Source organism: Ranitomeya variabilis, chromosome 1 (genome assembly GCF_051348905.1).
Source record: "Ranitomeya variabilis isolate aRanVar5 chromosome 1, aRanVar5.hap1, whole genome shotgun sequence".
Taxonomy (NCBI): domain Eukaryota; kingdom Metazoa; phylum Chordata; class Amphibia; order Anura; family Dendrobatidae; genus Ranitomeya; species Ranitomeya variabilis.
The window spans coordinates 51,543,775-51,560,359 of NC_135232.1; the positions used below are offsets into that span (position 1 = coordinate 51,543,775).

The window sequence follows — 16,585 nt, forward strand, 5'->3', positions numbered from 1 at the left end:
GGGAAGAAGTTTGCAGTAGTGAGAGAGAGCAGACAGAGAGCCTTGGGGGTGAAGTTGCTGAGGAAAGAAGGGACCCCAGGCTGAGCAGTGTGCAAGTGGTCACCATCTTATGCGGTAACCATTCCAAGGAGGATCCGGGGCCTATGGCCGGGACTAGGCAGAGCTGAGCGTGCCTTTTACCTTTTCCTATTGAAACAGGACGGGGAAGTTGGTGGACCTAAGGGCATGCACGCCGCAGAAGTGAAAGGAAAATCAGCGGGACAGAGATTGTCGGAAGAGGCAGAGATTTCCGGGAGAGATAGAGATTGTCAGAAGAGGCAGACATTGTCGGACAAGACAGGGTCATAAGCGACTGCTGGAAGGAAATTGTCAGAGAAGGCAAGGAAAGCTCCAGGAATACCATTGTATGTGAACTGTGCTGCATCTGTAATAAAAACCCTGTTGTCACATAAAGTTGAACTGTTAAGAATGGACATGGAGTCGTCTGGAGTTGTTTGTGAGACCCATGAATCTGGAGCCAGGATAACAGAAGCAGACGGAACCTTGGAATCTAATGTGACTGTTCTACTTGATATCTATCACATGCATCAGACAGAACTTGGTCTTTTCTTTGTGGGGTGCCAGAGTCTGGCGATGCAACAGCTCCTTGCCACGACTACCACCCTGGCCACCTTACTCATAAATACCAGGATGGGTCCAGAATTGAAGAGACATACAGTATATACTAGGAAGGGGGACATATATAACAGGAAGGAGCACAGGATGGGGGACATATATATCAGGATGGACCCAGGATGGGGAACATATTTACAAGGATGGAGGACATATATACCAGGAAGGAGTCCAGGATGGGGCCAGAATGAGGGACATATATACCAGTATGGGGGATATTACTATAATGTAGGTGGGGGGGCAACACGTATGTCCGTATAGGCTTTAGAAAGCTACAAGGGCCCATACATATGACCAACAAGCGGGGGGGGGGGGAAGGGAGAAGATCCAAATTTTGCACAAGAGCCAATCGGACTTTAGTTACGCCACTGGTCAGGATCACCTCTTATGGGTCAAATATTGATAAGGTTAACATTTAAAAGCACATTTTAAAGAGGGCATAAAGTCAAAAACTTAATCAAGTGATAGGAAGACAAAATGTAAAACCTTCCTCAAATATAGTGTATTAGTAAAAGTAAAAAAATAATCCTGTCTAATTAAGCGATGAAAGACTCTAAAAGAAAGGGAGACTGTAATCGGCTGTAGTCAAGCTTTCTGCTGTCTCGCTATTATGACATCTGTGTGAGACTTCTTGCTTCTGACTATGATAATTCCACCATGAGTGGGTGAGACTGCAAGTGTAACGTATGGAAGCACTGAGATATCTGTGCAGGCTTCGTGTTGTATGTAGCGACATATGAAGCCATGTGAGGTCTTGTAAATTATGGAGGAGGTGGACGGGAAGCAGCAGGAGCAGAGGTAAATCCTGACTCAGCTTCTCATTATAGGGCCTGAACTATATAAGGAAAGGCACTGGGACTGTAAGGGAGTAGGAAAGAGTTAAAGGAAAGTGGGGGAAAGTTTTGGAGGCTGCTCTGTGTAAAAGGGGGTGGGCTTAGTACAGCATATACAGGGGTTTTGGCACCAAAAGGCTTGTCAGCCATATTACCTTCATTGGTGCCCACCCACCCTGCCCCGTTTTTTTTCATCAGACTTTCTTTCATAGATTTGAATATCAAGGGCTTAAGATAAGGATGTTTGACGGGTCCATACATAAAGGACCAAGGTTGTGGTTATAGTGTAAGTTTATGGATATGTTGTTATATATTTGACAAAAAGTTTTATATATAAAATACTTTTTATATTATGCTATGTATAATTACAAAGTTGTCACAGCATGGCCTGTTTTCTCATCCATGCCCAATTACCGTATGTGCGTTCAGCGAGGCTCGCTGTAATATAGTGGGTGGCCTTTGGGTTAAATGAGGACATTGGTGGAAAAAAAGGAAATGGGCATGGATGTTAAAAACAGAATTTCACAAGGTAAAACGGGAGTAAATCCTGCATGCGTCCCTGTAATACTGAGAGAAAGCACCTGATTTTCTAAATTATATATATTTCAAAAAAGTGTTAGAATTTATTGTTGCAATTATATTTAATGGCACTTATGTTTTTTGCTCCTCAAATACATAACTTCACAAAATACTCATTTATAGGGGACCTGTCAGCCAATATGTCCAGTTTAGTAAATACTTGCACTCCCCATGAAATACCAGTTGTACAGCACGTTTTCTCAGAGCTCTGCATGGTATCATGGTATCAGTGGTAAAAATATATTGACAACTGGGCTAGTCTCTGCAGCCTGACACTGTCGGCACTGTTTCGATAAGGTCAGTTCTGTGTGTGTGTGTGTGTGTGTGTGTGTGTGTGTGTGTGCCCCGCTGATCGCTGCTGTTTAACCATTTAGATACCACTGTAACACAAACATGGGGTGCAGGGTGCCTATTGAAGACCTGTTGCCAATACTACTACTACTATTTCCCAATAATACTGTGTGGAGGTCTATACGGTGCCAATAATTACAGTATGGAGGACTATGTGGAGCTCATAATACTGTATGGAGGACTATGTGGCGCCCATAATACTGTGTGGAGGTCTATGTGGAGCTTATAATACTGTATGGAGGACTACGTGGTGTCCATAATACTGTATGGAGCACTATGGAGCACATAATACTGTAAGGAGAATTATAGAGGAGGAAAATTACTTTTGTAAAGGGTACAGTTTTTACTGGTAGGGTACATTTATCAATATCCTGTGTAACTCTAATACTGCATCTTCTTAAACCCTGAAACATGTGGTCCCTCAATCACCTGAATCCCCTATGCTGTATGGCAGTGTTCCCCAACTCCGGTCCTCAAGAGCCACCAACAGGTCATGTTTTCAGGATTTCCTTAGTATTTCACAGGTGATGGAATTATTGCCTGTGCAGGTGATGCAATTATCACCTGTGCAATACTAAGGAAATCCCGAAAACATGACCTGTTGGTGGCTCTTGAGGACCGGAGTTGGGGAACACTGCTGTATGGTATTGAAGAATATTGAAGAATTTACTATAGATATCACTTATGTAATGTAAGAAGTGAAATATTTGGCATTGTACTATATACATATATTTTTGTGCCGTATTTGTGCATCATTAATCATGGTATGTGTCAAAGAGGACCACTGAGATTATTTAGCCCGTGGCCCATGAAACTCTGGAGCCGCCACTGCCTGTTGGCACCAGATTGATTCTTCCACAAATAAACTAATATATAGTCAAGAGGTGAAAAGAAGGCAGGTTTGAATACAATGGGGGGGCAAAAAAATATGCAAAATATAGTTTAAATTATAAAAAAAAAGAAAAAACCTTACATCACACTCCTTTTGCCCAAAAAAACATTAGAGATGAGTGAATTGATGCACTGGACTCTGGTCCAGCAGCCATGTCAGTAGCCTGTGGCCACCAAACCTTGTCCTAATTCCCGACATCCTCTGTACCTTTTCTAATTAATAGGTACAGAACAATATCATGCGTGCAATACGACCCAACAATGACGTCGTGCCAGAGCTACAAGTCAGAAGAGGCGCCGGGGATGACGGCAGGTAGGATTCAGGGCCCTCAAATGGTGGCCACACACTACAGAAGTGCCTCCTTGACTAGGGTCCAGTAAATTTATTTACTCATCTCTAATAAGTACATAAGGTATCAACACGTCTGTAAAAATTCCATGTATTAAAATATTAAGTTATTTAACCCACATTAAACCCGGTAAAGAGAAAAAAAAAACTTCAGAAAGGCTGTATACCAGCCAGAACACTTCACCCCCCCCCCCACACCCAACAAAAACGCAATAAAGAAAAACTGAAATATCATATGAACCACTACAAACTACAGGAATAGAGAAATAAAAAAGTTAGAAAATGGCAACAAAAGTCAAATTTGTTTTTACAAACTTCTGATTTTTTTTAAAACAAGGAAATTATACTGCACTTTTTTCCCCCATTTTCCAGTACATTGTTAACATTTAAAGCTACAACTTGTCCTGCATAGAAGAAGCCCAAGTACGTCCATATAGACGGAAAACTGAAAAAAATATGGATCTTGGAAGAAGGGGAAGCAATAAATAACCAAAGCATAAAAATGAAAAATGGTTTCAAAGTAAGGGGGTTAATAAAGTTCCACTCTGTGTGAAATCATTGATAGAAGGACCTAGACTCTTTCAGCCTGACGTACGCCATTTAAAAGAAGATTTTTAACTTTTGTGTTACCTGTTCAAGATACCATTCAGGCCGGCTGCCCTTCCCGTCTATGCGGATCCTCATCTTTTTGAGTGGGGCAATGTCGGCGATTTCCATGATAAATGTGTCTTTCTGGCCTCTCTCAAACCTGTGGATATGATGGGCAAAATATGTGTTATTATGGCTCTATTGGGCACAGAGGTTCTCCAAACACCAGGTCTTCATTCTGTCCCAAATTTATCTACTGGTATGACCCATGGATGGTCTTCACAAACTCCAATGAGCTCTTGATTAAGGAACAGTGAAGCTTGGGTTTGTTGGGATCAAACAATCATTAGTCCAAAGTTCGTCTCCCTCTCCCTCTCATTTTTCTTCTCTCTCTCTCCTCCTGGACTTCCGAACACAGAAATGGACTTCAAGGAGAAGTCCAGGGTTTGGAGTTCAGCACAGGACATTGGGTTAACGTTTGGGTTCGTTCATCTCTACTCTTGATCCAACATAATTTGAATCCATGGCCCCATTGATAAGCATGGAGCATCTCAATGGTTAACTACATCAAGAATGAACATCCATTCCCCCACATCTATCAGTTACTAAATCAGAAGCCAAAAATACTTGCCTGTCTCCACATTTTGGCAAAAGCATTTCTTCTGTGTTACCGCTGGCACCGAAGCATACCATATAGATATTAGCATCTGTCCCACCATTAGGAACGTCCCCTGTGACCACAGTAACTTCGTAAAGAATCTGGAAATATGGTTGGAAAGTATTCAGTTTGGAGAGTAGATATTTTGCATATTGCTCAAAACCAACTGTATCTCCAGAATCCTTAGGTCCCATACCTTTTGGCCAACAGTGATGGCGCTTGCATCTAACATGTTGAAGACCCGAGCAGAAAGTCCATCCCCTCTGTCTTTGGCAAACCAACATTTGCATGCAAAGGTGTACAACACTCCTTTCGTAGGCACATTGAGTTGTATTTCTTCCACTAACCAGCAGCTCTCAGGAGTAGTCCCATCGTGGCCCAGCTGTGGACAGGAATATTCGTTAAACATGTATTTTTTTCCTAATAATGGCACGTGATGGTCATCCAGTAAGATTCTCTCACCTCCATTCTTTTCAATTCCCCTACATCTAATCCAATCACTGAGAACTTCTCTACAGAACCAGGAGCAAAGCTCTTTTTGTCCTTGGGCAGGTCTAGCCACAGGCGCTCGGTCCTTATCTTCTGGGGACCCATAATAATCACGTATGCACGGCTTTCAGTGCCTGCATCTCGGTCCTGACCCGTGGAGATGGTAACGTGGTAGGGGATCACTGCAACAAAATTATTATTATATACCTCCACCTCGACACAGTGTTGGTGCTGATGTTAATACCAAAGGAGGTCTGGACTCTGCAGTTATGGATTCAGCAGAGCATTGGTGACTTTGCTACCCTCAGCTCCTCGATGACTCCGCACTGTAATACTATGGCTTAATGGCTGAGTTTGTGCGGTTCCATAAACTTTTCAATAATATCATTCACAGGTGATGGGAGGAGATTTAGGAGGGAAGAAATGTCAGGAATGGATTGGTTAGGCTGGTGGCTCCTATTACAGGACCACGCTGGTATCAGTGAGCTTTACATCACCAGCGGTTCTGGCACATGTTGGTAACGGCAGACAGCATGGTGGGGGGCCAGAAGTTATACATGGGGGGGATGAGGGGCTGGATGTTATACACTGGGGTAGAGGGGTTGGATGTTATATACCGGGAAGAGGGGCCAGATGTTAAACAAGAGGGGCAATGGGGCTGGATGTTATACACCGGGGACAATGGGGCTGGATGTTATACACCGGGGGGGCAATGGGGCTGGATGTTATACACCGGGAGCGAGGAGTCGGATGTTAAACACCAGGAGCAATAGGGCCAGATGTTAAACATGAGGGCAATGGGGCTGGATGTTATACGCCGGGGGCAATGGGGCTGGATGTTAGACATCAGGGAGGGGGCAATGGGGCTGCATGTTACACAGTGAGAGCAAAGGGATTGAATGGATGTAATTACAAGTTGTGTCCTAATACTTTTTTCCATATAATGTTTATGCACTTACACAATTTTTGGAAGTAGAAACAATAGGGGAAATTTATGTAAGACTGGTTTTCATACACCAGTTTTAATCACAAATACACAAGCCTCTTGATCACTTCATCACATCTTGGATACTGTGAATACCAAAGACTGAGTTGGCTTTGATTTTCACATTAATTAACGCCAGTTTCAGGCATAAATTATTTAAATCCAGGATCCACCGTCCTTCACACTTTTTTTTTATAAACGATAGGGACGTCAAAAATATTGAAAAAGTTGCACATTTTTGATTAAATGCTACTTGCTCGAATATTTGCCACATATTAATCCCACAATTGTGGCCCAGCGCCCTTCATAAATGTCCCCAAATAATATTTCCACATGAAGATGCAGAGGAAAATTTTACAGACGTTCAACCCCTGTGTTGATAGGTAACGTGTGAGATGTCTAACCTTGTCCATCCTGCATGGATCCATCCATGCTGCTTTTGTTCCTCAAGTTGGCGTTGTTATCTTGGCTCCTCAGACTCAGAGAAGAACCAAAGAAACTTTTAGATGAGCTGCCGAGGCTATTCCTATCTCCGTCATAATCCTGAAATAAAAGCAATGATCTTAACTGAGACCATATCGGAGTATCGTAAACTCAAGTCAACCCAACAGAGGAGTAAGTAATCAATGTAACTAGTCGCCCAAGGATCGTGTGCCATTTATATTGCTGGTTCTGTGTGTCAGAGTGCCTTTGGCCCGCCTGGGCACAAGCACTGGGTGTGACCGCTAACGATGCACCCTCTGTAGCTATACCCCTGCTGGAGCCCTCAACCTATGCATATATGGATACCTGTGCAGGCGAACAGGGACCCAAGAGGACAGGAGGCCACTACCACCTCCATGCTTTTTCAGTCTGTGGCCACCCCTGGACTCCACTAACATTTGGGGGGGACTAAAAAAAACAATCCCTCCTTCTCACTGTCTAGCGTCCACATACCTTTTCATACAAGATCCTCTCAATCCTTTTGTCTTCTTTTTTGGTGGAGAGCCAACGTTCACACAAGAACATGTAGGTCTCCTCTGTCACCTCGTTCAGGATCTCCACCCTCTCCAGGTACCAGTCGGCGCTCAGCATGGAGTTATCGTGACGGATTTTTATCTTATAAAGGGTGCCCAGGTCCACGGCTTCTATGACGAATTTGTCAACCTAGTAATGAGGATGCATTCATTACTTCAATATCACGTAGCAATGTTCACTGTTTCTTTATGGAAACAATCAGCAGGCTGCTGGTGACTGATCTCATTATGGGCCTATGTTATTTCTAATTATGGCTTGTGTGACTAACCAGGATAGCGTATAATAAAGGAATGACGCCAGCTTTTGTCCCATTCACAGTACCACGCCATTATAAACTCAATCTGTATGATTATGTATGATTATCTAGTCGCTAAATAGATCCATCAACAGCAGCTCCTTGACATTTTCCATAGAAAACTGGTTACCTGTCCTCTCTCAAACTTGTTGGAGTTGGTTTCGGACTTGCTGAGTTTTCTTTCCCCAGTGTCTCCAAGATCTCCGTATATTGTGAGGAACACATTGGCATCAGTGCCGGCCCCGTAGATGTCCCCGGTGTACACGGACACATAATATGTATGAGCTATAATAGAGAATATAGCATCACTGATACCCCACAGTCAGACACAGGATTACCTATGGATTCATTTACTTAGTGTTTCACGGTCACCTATGAGAGATATTTCTATATATCTTGTATGTACAGTATGTATCTATGTACTGTAAAGCGCCGCGGAATATGTAGGCGCTATATAAATAAAGAGATTATTATTGTCTATCTACAAAAAACAACAACTGAACAGTACCTTTGAGTGGAATAAAACAAGTCTGAACAATCTGCTATAACTGTAAAATATACAAATAAAAGCATACAGCAGCACTCTGCAAGCGCTAAGATGTATGCAGACAGTGAACACATGAAACTTGGATGCATTAATGCTATAAAAAAAGATTTTAGCCCTGGAGATGTACATTTGAAGCTAGAAGTTTACATACACTATATAAAAAGTCACATATGCATGTTTTTTTTCAATATCTGACATGAAATCAGAATAAACCTTTCCCGGTTTAGATCAATTAGGATTACCATAATTATTAATATTTGCCAAATGCCTGAATAATGAGAGAGAGAGAAAGTTTTAAGGCATTTTTATTTACTTACTGCAAAGTCAAAAGTTTACATACACTAAGATGACTATGCCTCTAATTAATTCTGGACTGCCCATATGATGATGTCATGTGTTTGGAAGCTTTTGTTTTTTTGGCAACATCTGAGCTAATTAGAGACACACCTGTGGATGTATTTTAATGCACACCTGAAACACTTTGATAAATATTAGGTTTAGGGTCTAATCAAAGAGAGTTACACCTTGTTGTGGCTGGTGGGCGCTCTTGAATTGGCCAATCTGTACATTAAGTAACTTCATTTTTATAAGTATATTCTGCAGTAATGCACCCAAATGTTATATATTCAATTTTTGCATATATCTTAGTGCTTTCAGACTGCAGCTGTATGCTTTTCTATCTATCTATCTATCTATCTATCTATCTATCTATCTATCTATCATTTATATATGTATCCATTTAATTTCTAATTTACATTTATTATTATTATTTCTTTGTTGGGTAAATAATTGAGTCAGGAAATTAGGATCGGTTCATGACGTAGCTTTTAGTAAATTAAAATATTTTAAAAAAGCAATGCACATGTGCAGTCATGGTCAAAAGTTTTGAGACTGACACAAATTTTGCAGCTTCAGTGTTTTTACACCTATTAGCCAGATATTTCTATGGTAACTGAAGTTACAGTTATCAGCATTTCAGAAGTTTTTACATTTGCATTGACAAATACATCGTTTATACAAAGACTCAATATTTACAGCGTTGACCCATATTTTTCTAAATTTCTGCTTTTTGCTCCAGTGGCTGGATATCGACTTCTGGCCCATATCCTGACTACGACCGCCCATTCTTGTCTAATCAGTGCTGTGTGTTTCTCCTTCCGCTTTTTTTCAGGATTGACCACAGGTTCTCATTGGGACCGAGATCTGGGGAGTTTCCTGACCATGGACCCAAAATTTGAATGTTTTGTTCACTGAGCCGCTTACTTATCACTTTTGCCTCTCAAAACTTTAATCCACAAGTATAAGTTGTATAAAAGAAGAAGATTGCAAGATCTGATTTATATTAATAGCAATAATATAAGATGAAATTCAAAATCTAAAATTTTACTGTGAATCTGATAAAAGCATCAGGTTGAGAACTGAAAATTACAGAATTGCAAGGAGCATGCTGCGGACTGTGGAGTGTGACCCAGACGTGGCCCCAGCATGTAGAATAATCCCAGTATGGCGATCCCTCCTGGAACAGATGGATGGACACGGAGTAACAATACAGGCTGACATGCATTAATGCAGAACATTAGTCCCGGCTTTTGTTATAGGAGGTGTCTGCGCACCCCGCCTTCCCCCTGACATGGCTCTGTATGGGGAGTCCAGACTGGGGGGGACACAGAAGCAGCTGCTGTGTCTGTACCAGGATGGGGGAAGGGATCCCTGGCATAGTGCTTCTCCTGTAAATCTGTGCCATTAGAAAGAAGTGGCTTCTGCAATAAAACTTATCGTCATCCATTAAGTTTAGAATTTACAAGCCCAATCCTCCCGACACCAATCAGGATTGAGATCGATCAAGCCATTGCTGCTGTAAGAACAGGCCTGCGTCATCAGGAACCTGTCATCTGCTCAGTAATAAAGAAGCGGCTGATCACTAATAATGACGCTACAGACACTATATCTGCATTTACATAGACGATGGTTACTTATAATTTATAGGCCCAATTCTCCTGACACCGATTGAGATGTATATATTATGCCTTTGCTGCTGTAAGATCAGGACTACGTCATCAGGAACCGGTCATCTGCTCAGTAATAATGACGCTACAGACACTATATCTGCATTTACATAGATGATGGATATGCGGTGCCCCAGGGTCCTGGTCGTCGCAGTGGTATTGCTTTCCTCTCGGGGAGAGTGATGCTACGTTTGGAGGCAAGGAAGGATAACTGCATCCAGGTATCACAAACACGCTACACATTCACACTCCAGGCCACCAGGGGGAGCCCCTGCTCCTATTTATTAGGACACTCCATATATATATATATATATATATATATATATATATATATATATATATATATATATATATATATATATATACACACAGTTAGGTCCATATATATTTGGACAGACACAACATTTTTCTAATTTTGGTTATAGACATTACCACAATGAATTTTATACAAAACCATTCAGATGCAGTTGAAGTTCAGACTTTCAGCTTTCATTTGAGGGTATCCACATTAAAATTGGATGAAAGGTTTAGGAGTTTCAGCTCCTTAACATATTCCACCCTGTTTTTAAAGGGACCAAAAGCAATTGGACAATTGACTCCAAGGCTGTTTCATGGACAGGTGTGGGCAATCCCTTTGTTATGTCATTCTCAATTAAGCAGATAAAAGGCCTGGAGATGATTTGAGGTGTGGTGCTTGCATTTGGAAGGTTTTGCTGTGAAGTAAACATGCGGTCAAAGGAGCTCTCCATGCAGGTGAAACAAGCAGTAGAAAGCAGTAGGAGATCAATAACATATGAGCGTATAGCATGTCACATTACATATGAGAGAATAGCATGTAAAATTATAAAAAACAAGCACAAACTAATAATAGGGAGGGAGCTGTGTCCCCCAATGATTGGCTCGGAGAAAAGGATTTTATGGTGAGTACACAAAAATCCCTATTTCGCCTTCGCCTCATTGGGGGACACAGACCATGGGACGTCCCAAAGCAGTCCCTGGGTGGGGACAACATCAGATCAGGCCGGTGTAACCGCTACTTACAAGAGCGTAACCGCGGCCTGCAGAGTCTGCCTGCCCAGACTGACATCTGTGGAAGTGTGTGAATTATAGTGCTTCAAGAATGCATGCGGAATGGAGGAATTCGCAAGCTTGTGGTCGTGCTTGCCGACGTCTGGTACCTAGAGCCCTCAGACAGGGAGATAGGCTGACGTCTAGCACGGAAGGACTCCTGGATGGTGAAAAGAATCCACCAGGCTAACATGGCCGATGAAACGGCTAAACCCTTCCTGTGGCCGTCAGGAAGCCTACTTACCCTCGAGAAGCCCAAGTAAAGTGTCCAACCTTCGGAAGGACGCCGTCCTCGATACGTACCCACTCAGAGTATATACTTCTTCCAGATCATGGAGAACCCATTCCGTTGTGTGGACTAGAGCCGAAAGAGATAAGAGGACGATGCCCCTGCAACAGTGGGAATACAATACTACCTTGGCAACGAGGGAAAGGAGACGGCCTGAGGGCAACCTAGCCTTGATGGTGATGAGGAAAAAAGTCTGAAAGAACAGAGTGGCGAGCTCTGAAGACTCCTCAGGATGACAGGTACGCAGAGAAATAAGGGGAGCGACCATCCCTGATAGTAAAATCTGTCCGGGACAAAAAAGGAGTCTACTATAAGATCCTCAGGACCATTAAGGTCCCACAGATCTAACGATATGCGGTAGAGAAAAGGCTACGGGTGAAGACTCTCTGCAAGAAATTCCATATTTGCAGTTTTGTCGTAATAAGCCGGACAAAATACTAGTACGGCAAGCAAGAGAACCTGACATTGTCAGTGGTCTCCCGGGATCACTGGGGCCCTTTCTGCTTCCAAAAAGATCTCAGAAGTAGTGGAAGAGGGGTTATGGAAAATTTGAACCATGGAAGAAAACGAGCATGCACTGCGATGGTCATGGATTTCGAGGTCAAAACCATGAACTGGAGTACATTAGTGATCAATTCGGACGCCATCCGACCTACATCTGGAGAACTCCAGTGAAGGCAGATCTGATGGAAGACTTCCGAGTGAAGTTCCCACTCACTTGAGGAGAAACCTTGACGGCTGAATATGTCTGCCGCCCAGTGTTCTACTCCAGGGATATGTACTGCTGAGATCACGGAGTGATAGATCTCGGCCCATCAGAGAGTGCGAGCTACCTCGGCCATGGCGCTTGACTGTGGGTACCTGCTAGATGGTTGACGTACAGTGCAGCCGTGGCGTTATCCAATTGAAGACGGATGGTTGACCCGCTTGAAGGCAGTAGACCTGCTGTAGGACTAGCTGTACCGTTCGGATCCCCAGTGCAATGATCGGGAGAAGAAGACTGGAATTGGTAGTCCGTAATGACCATTGGACCAGGAGAAGGCTCCAGATGAGAAAGGAGCTAGAGACTGCCCTTTGAAAGCCTGATTGACTGACTGAAAACGAGCGGAGTGAAAGAAACTGCCTCCATTGTCGTCGTTTTCCCCAGAACCGTCCTAGCGAGTTGAATGAACCACGGGAATGAGAGACTAAGTGCACGAGCTTCTTGTTGAAAAGCCACGACCATGACTCAAGATCCTTTTTGTGCAGGATCATCCTCAAAAAGGATCTGCTGGGCTGGGAATGAGGAAAAAAACGTGTCCAAGTTTAACTGCCAGCCCAAGTGAGAAGGTATTGCAAGTGATATAGACGACTCAGCACAGTCCTGGAAGAGCGGCTAGAAAGTCGACCAAATAGGAAAGGACGACCATGCTTCTAGGGTGCAAGAAGTACATGACAACCGCTATGATCCATGCGACCACTCTGGTGCGGTAGCTAGGCTGAAGGGCAAGGTCGTGACTTGAAAATGCTGTTCGCGAATGGAAAGGCGAAGAGATTATTGTAGAGGGGAAAAAATAGGCATGTGAGGGTAAGAATCCCGAATGTCGATGGATGCTAGAAAAACTCCACTTTTTTCTGTTGAAGTAATGGCTGAGCGGAGAAAACTCCATCTGAAAAAGGAGGACCTTGTCAAAGGTTGTTAGAAGTTTGAGGTCCAGGAAAGGTCTTATTCTTCATTCCCTCCTTCTTGAAACCAAGATCCCTTAGATCCAGACTGTCCTGGACAACGCTTCCACTGCTGGTTGGGTCTGTAGAAAAGATACGATCCCTTGTTAGTCTCCCACTCAGAAGATGTGATTTGAATCGAAGTAGATAAGGTCTCTGACCAAGGAGACTATTGGTCAAGCAACATCATGTGGCGGTTAAAGAAGGGTAGAGCACTGAACCCGAAACCACGAGACGGAACGAATCAGATTTGCTATCCGACCATCTGTGGTATTTTAATTGATAATATATAGGGCAGGGATACTGGTTGGTATACCATAAGAAATTCTACCCGGTTAGTCTGCCAAGTGGCAGAATGCGGGGCTGCAACCAGCAGGTCTCTTGCCATCATCGTGCAGAGTAGAAAATTAGGAACCCTCGATCCACCATCCTCTTAACAGGGACGTGGAGAGGAATCGTTCGCTTTCTTGCATCATCCGCTAAATAGTGGTGATACAAAAGGGGGGTGCTCAGACGCCAAAAATGTGTGCCTCTGTACATCCCCAGAGTTGAGGTCCCCGGGTGGACAGAGCAGGTTGTCTGGCATTAGGCCTGGATGCAGAAGAGGATACATGGAGGCGACGCTGCATGTGTTCGTTGAAGATGTGGGGGGAATCGGTGCCCTTAAAAAGGACCCGTCGCCCATAAAAATCAGACCAGGTATGGCAACCTACTTAGAGGCTTCTGTCCAGTGAATCGCTCGTCAATGTTGATGGTATAAATAGGAGAGTCCCTCTGTTGGAATAAGTTTAAATGCAACAACTCCATTCCTGTTGTAGTCTGCATTGAATGTCTATGAGTGTTCATTTGTCAGCTATGCTGTGATTGTTAAAGTTTGCCTTAAAAAAAAAAAAGGTCACAGGACACTCACTGATTGCATCAGTCTGCTGCTGTTTCCTTCACAGAGAGACATGTGTTACATGGACTAGATTATATCGGTAGTTACTGTCAAAGCTTTCTTATTTTGTTCCAGTTCAAGCTGCATATATTAAACACAGTTTGCCTTACGTTGGATTCTGCTGCTTATATGAAGTAACACGCGCTGCTGTGGTAATACTCCGGCTAACAGGTTATAGGCCCAGCCACCGGAAAGTAAATGGTAAAAAGCCCAGTCACCGGAATAAGCAGCGAGCCAAGCGCAGACAGCACAGAGGAACCCCCGGAATACAAGGACACCGGAACGCAAAGGTACCGCAGTGTACAGAGCACCGGACAGCGCAGCTTAAAGGGCCAGTAACAAACAAAAAAAAAAAAGAGGTACAAGAGACAAGAATGTCTACAGAAAGGAATGCAGTGAAGTACACAGTGCCAAGTCTCACAAATCACAATTACAGCTCCTGGAAATTCAAGGTAAAGATGTTACTTATAAGAGAGGGTACATGGAAATGTATTGAACAGCCTGTGCCTGACCCAGTACCGGGTGATTGGCTAGAGACTGATCAGAAAGCACAAAGCACTATTTCCCTCAGCATAGATGATAACCAGATTGTACATGTATGCAAATGTGATACTGCAAAGAAAATGTGGGAAGAATTACAGAAAGTGCATGAAAGGTCAAATCTCAGCAATAAGCTATATCTTATGAGAAAGCTGTATCAGTCTAAATTAAGTGATGGCCAGCATATGCAGGACTATATCAGAAACACCCTAGAGATTGTGGAGCGCCTAAGGGGTATTGGTGAAGAAATTAAAGATTTTCATGTTGCTGCATTACTATTAAGTGGTCTTCCAGAAAGTTATGACACGCTTGTGACTGCATTAGATGCCAGACCAGATGATGAACTCACACTAGAATATGTGAAAGGGAAACTTGCAGATGAATACAAGAGAAAGTCAGAGACTATTAGCAATAATATATGCAAAGCAGAAACAGCATTAAAGACACAGTACTTTTCTAAAGCTCAGAGTCATTTAAAGGAAACTCGTGAATGTTTTGTCTGTAAAAAGCCTGGTCACCTTAAAGCAGACTGCAGAGTGTGGAAAGCAAGAATGAATCAGTTTAAAAAGCAGGACAGTCATCAAAAGGTTAAAACAGCTGTAAAGAAGGAAGATGCATGTATTGCGACTGCATTTGGGGTCAGCACAAGCCCATATGCAAACCATGTTTGGTGTATTGACTCTGGAGCGACTGCTCACATGACACGTGATAAGGATTTCTTCATTAATCTAGATGAAAGCAAGTCTGAAAAGGTAATTTTAGCTAATGGTCACTATATGACATCAGAAGGAATAGGAGATGGTTATTTCCATTGTCAAGTTCAATCCTCAGCACAAGTCAGAAAAATCCCAGTTAAAGACGTGCTGTATGTTCCCAAACTTGAAAGTAACCTTTTATCTGTAAAGAAGCTTGCACAACAAGGAAATATAGTTACATTTAAGGATGACAGATGCATCATTTCAAAGAAGGGTCATACCCTTGCCGAAGGAAAAATCAAAGATGAACTTTATCAGCTGAAATGCAATGAAACTGTTTACAGTGCTAGACAAGATTTTCATAAGGACTGTATTCATGTGTGGCACAGACGCCTAGGCCACAGAGATCCAGAAGCAGTAAAGAAACTAGCTCAACTTGCAAATGGTATTGCAATCAACCAGTGTAATCAAACAATGAAGTGCACAAGTTGTCTAAAAGGGAAAATGTCCAGAAAATCGTTTCCTAAAGTAAGCACTACTAAATCTGCACAGATACTGGATTTGATACATACAGATGTGTGTGGTCCAATGAGTGTTCTTACTCCCAGCAAGAAGAGATATTTTCTCACATTCATTGATGATTATTCCAGATATACTGTTACTTACCTACTTCAAAGTAAAGATGAAGTTCCACAGAAACTTGAAGAATATCTTGCTGCAGTTCTTAACAAATTTGGAAGAATACCAAAGGTACTGCGAGCAGATAATGGAACTGAATATACAAGTGGTAAAGTGCAAACCATCCTGAAAAAGAATGGAATCGTGTTCCAGACAACCGTTCCATACAACCCAGAGCAGAATGGCACAGCAGAGAGAAAGAACCGAACTCTTTGTGAAAGTGGAAGAAGTATGCTATTTGATGGAAACCTACCTACAACATATTGGGGAGAAGCCATCATGACTGCTACCTATCTTCAAAATCGACTGCCAAGTAAAGCTACAAGTAAAACTCCATATGAGCTATGGAACTGTGAGAAGCCCAACCTGAAGCATCTCAGGATATTCGGAAGCAAAACTTTTGTGCATGTTCCC

At 42.7% G+C, this 16,585-nt stretch overlaps 1 protein-coding gene across 2 annotated transcripts in view; it reads right to left on the reverse strand.

Annotated features, from left to right (window-relative positions):
- LOXHD1 (lipoxygenase homology PLAT domains 1) overlaps positions 1-16,585 on the reverse strand; it is a 261,656-nt gene that overhangs the window by 26,759 nt on the left and 218,312 nt on the right. For both annotated transcript variants that reach the window (XM_077283599.1, XM_077283609.1), the window contains 7 exons: positions 7,838-7,992; positions 7,332-7,541; positions 6,800-6,938; positions 5,384-5,592; positions 5,118-5,303; positions 4,895-5,022; positions 4,306-4,423 (listed from right to left, as the gene is read on the reverse strand). In XM_077283599.1, coding sequence (XP_077139714.1) covers positions 4,306-4,423; positions 4,895-5,022; positions 5,118-5,303; positions 5,384-5,592; positions 6,800-6,938; positions 7,332-7,541; positions 7,838-7,992 — 1,145 coding nt within the window. The remainder of the gene's footprint in view (positions 1-4,305; positions 4,424-4,894; positions 5,023-5,117; positions 5,304-5,383; positions 5,593-6,799; positions 6,939-7,331; positions 7,542-7,837; positions 7,993-16,585) is intronic.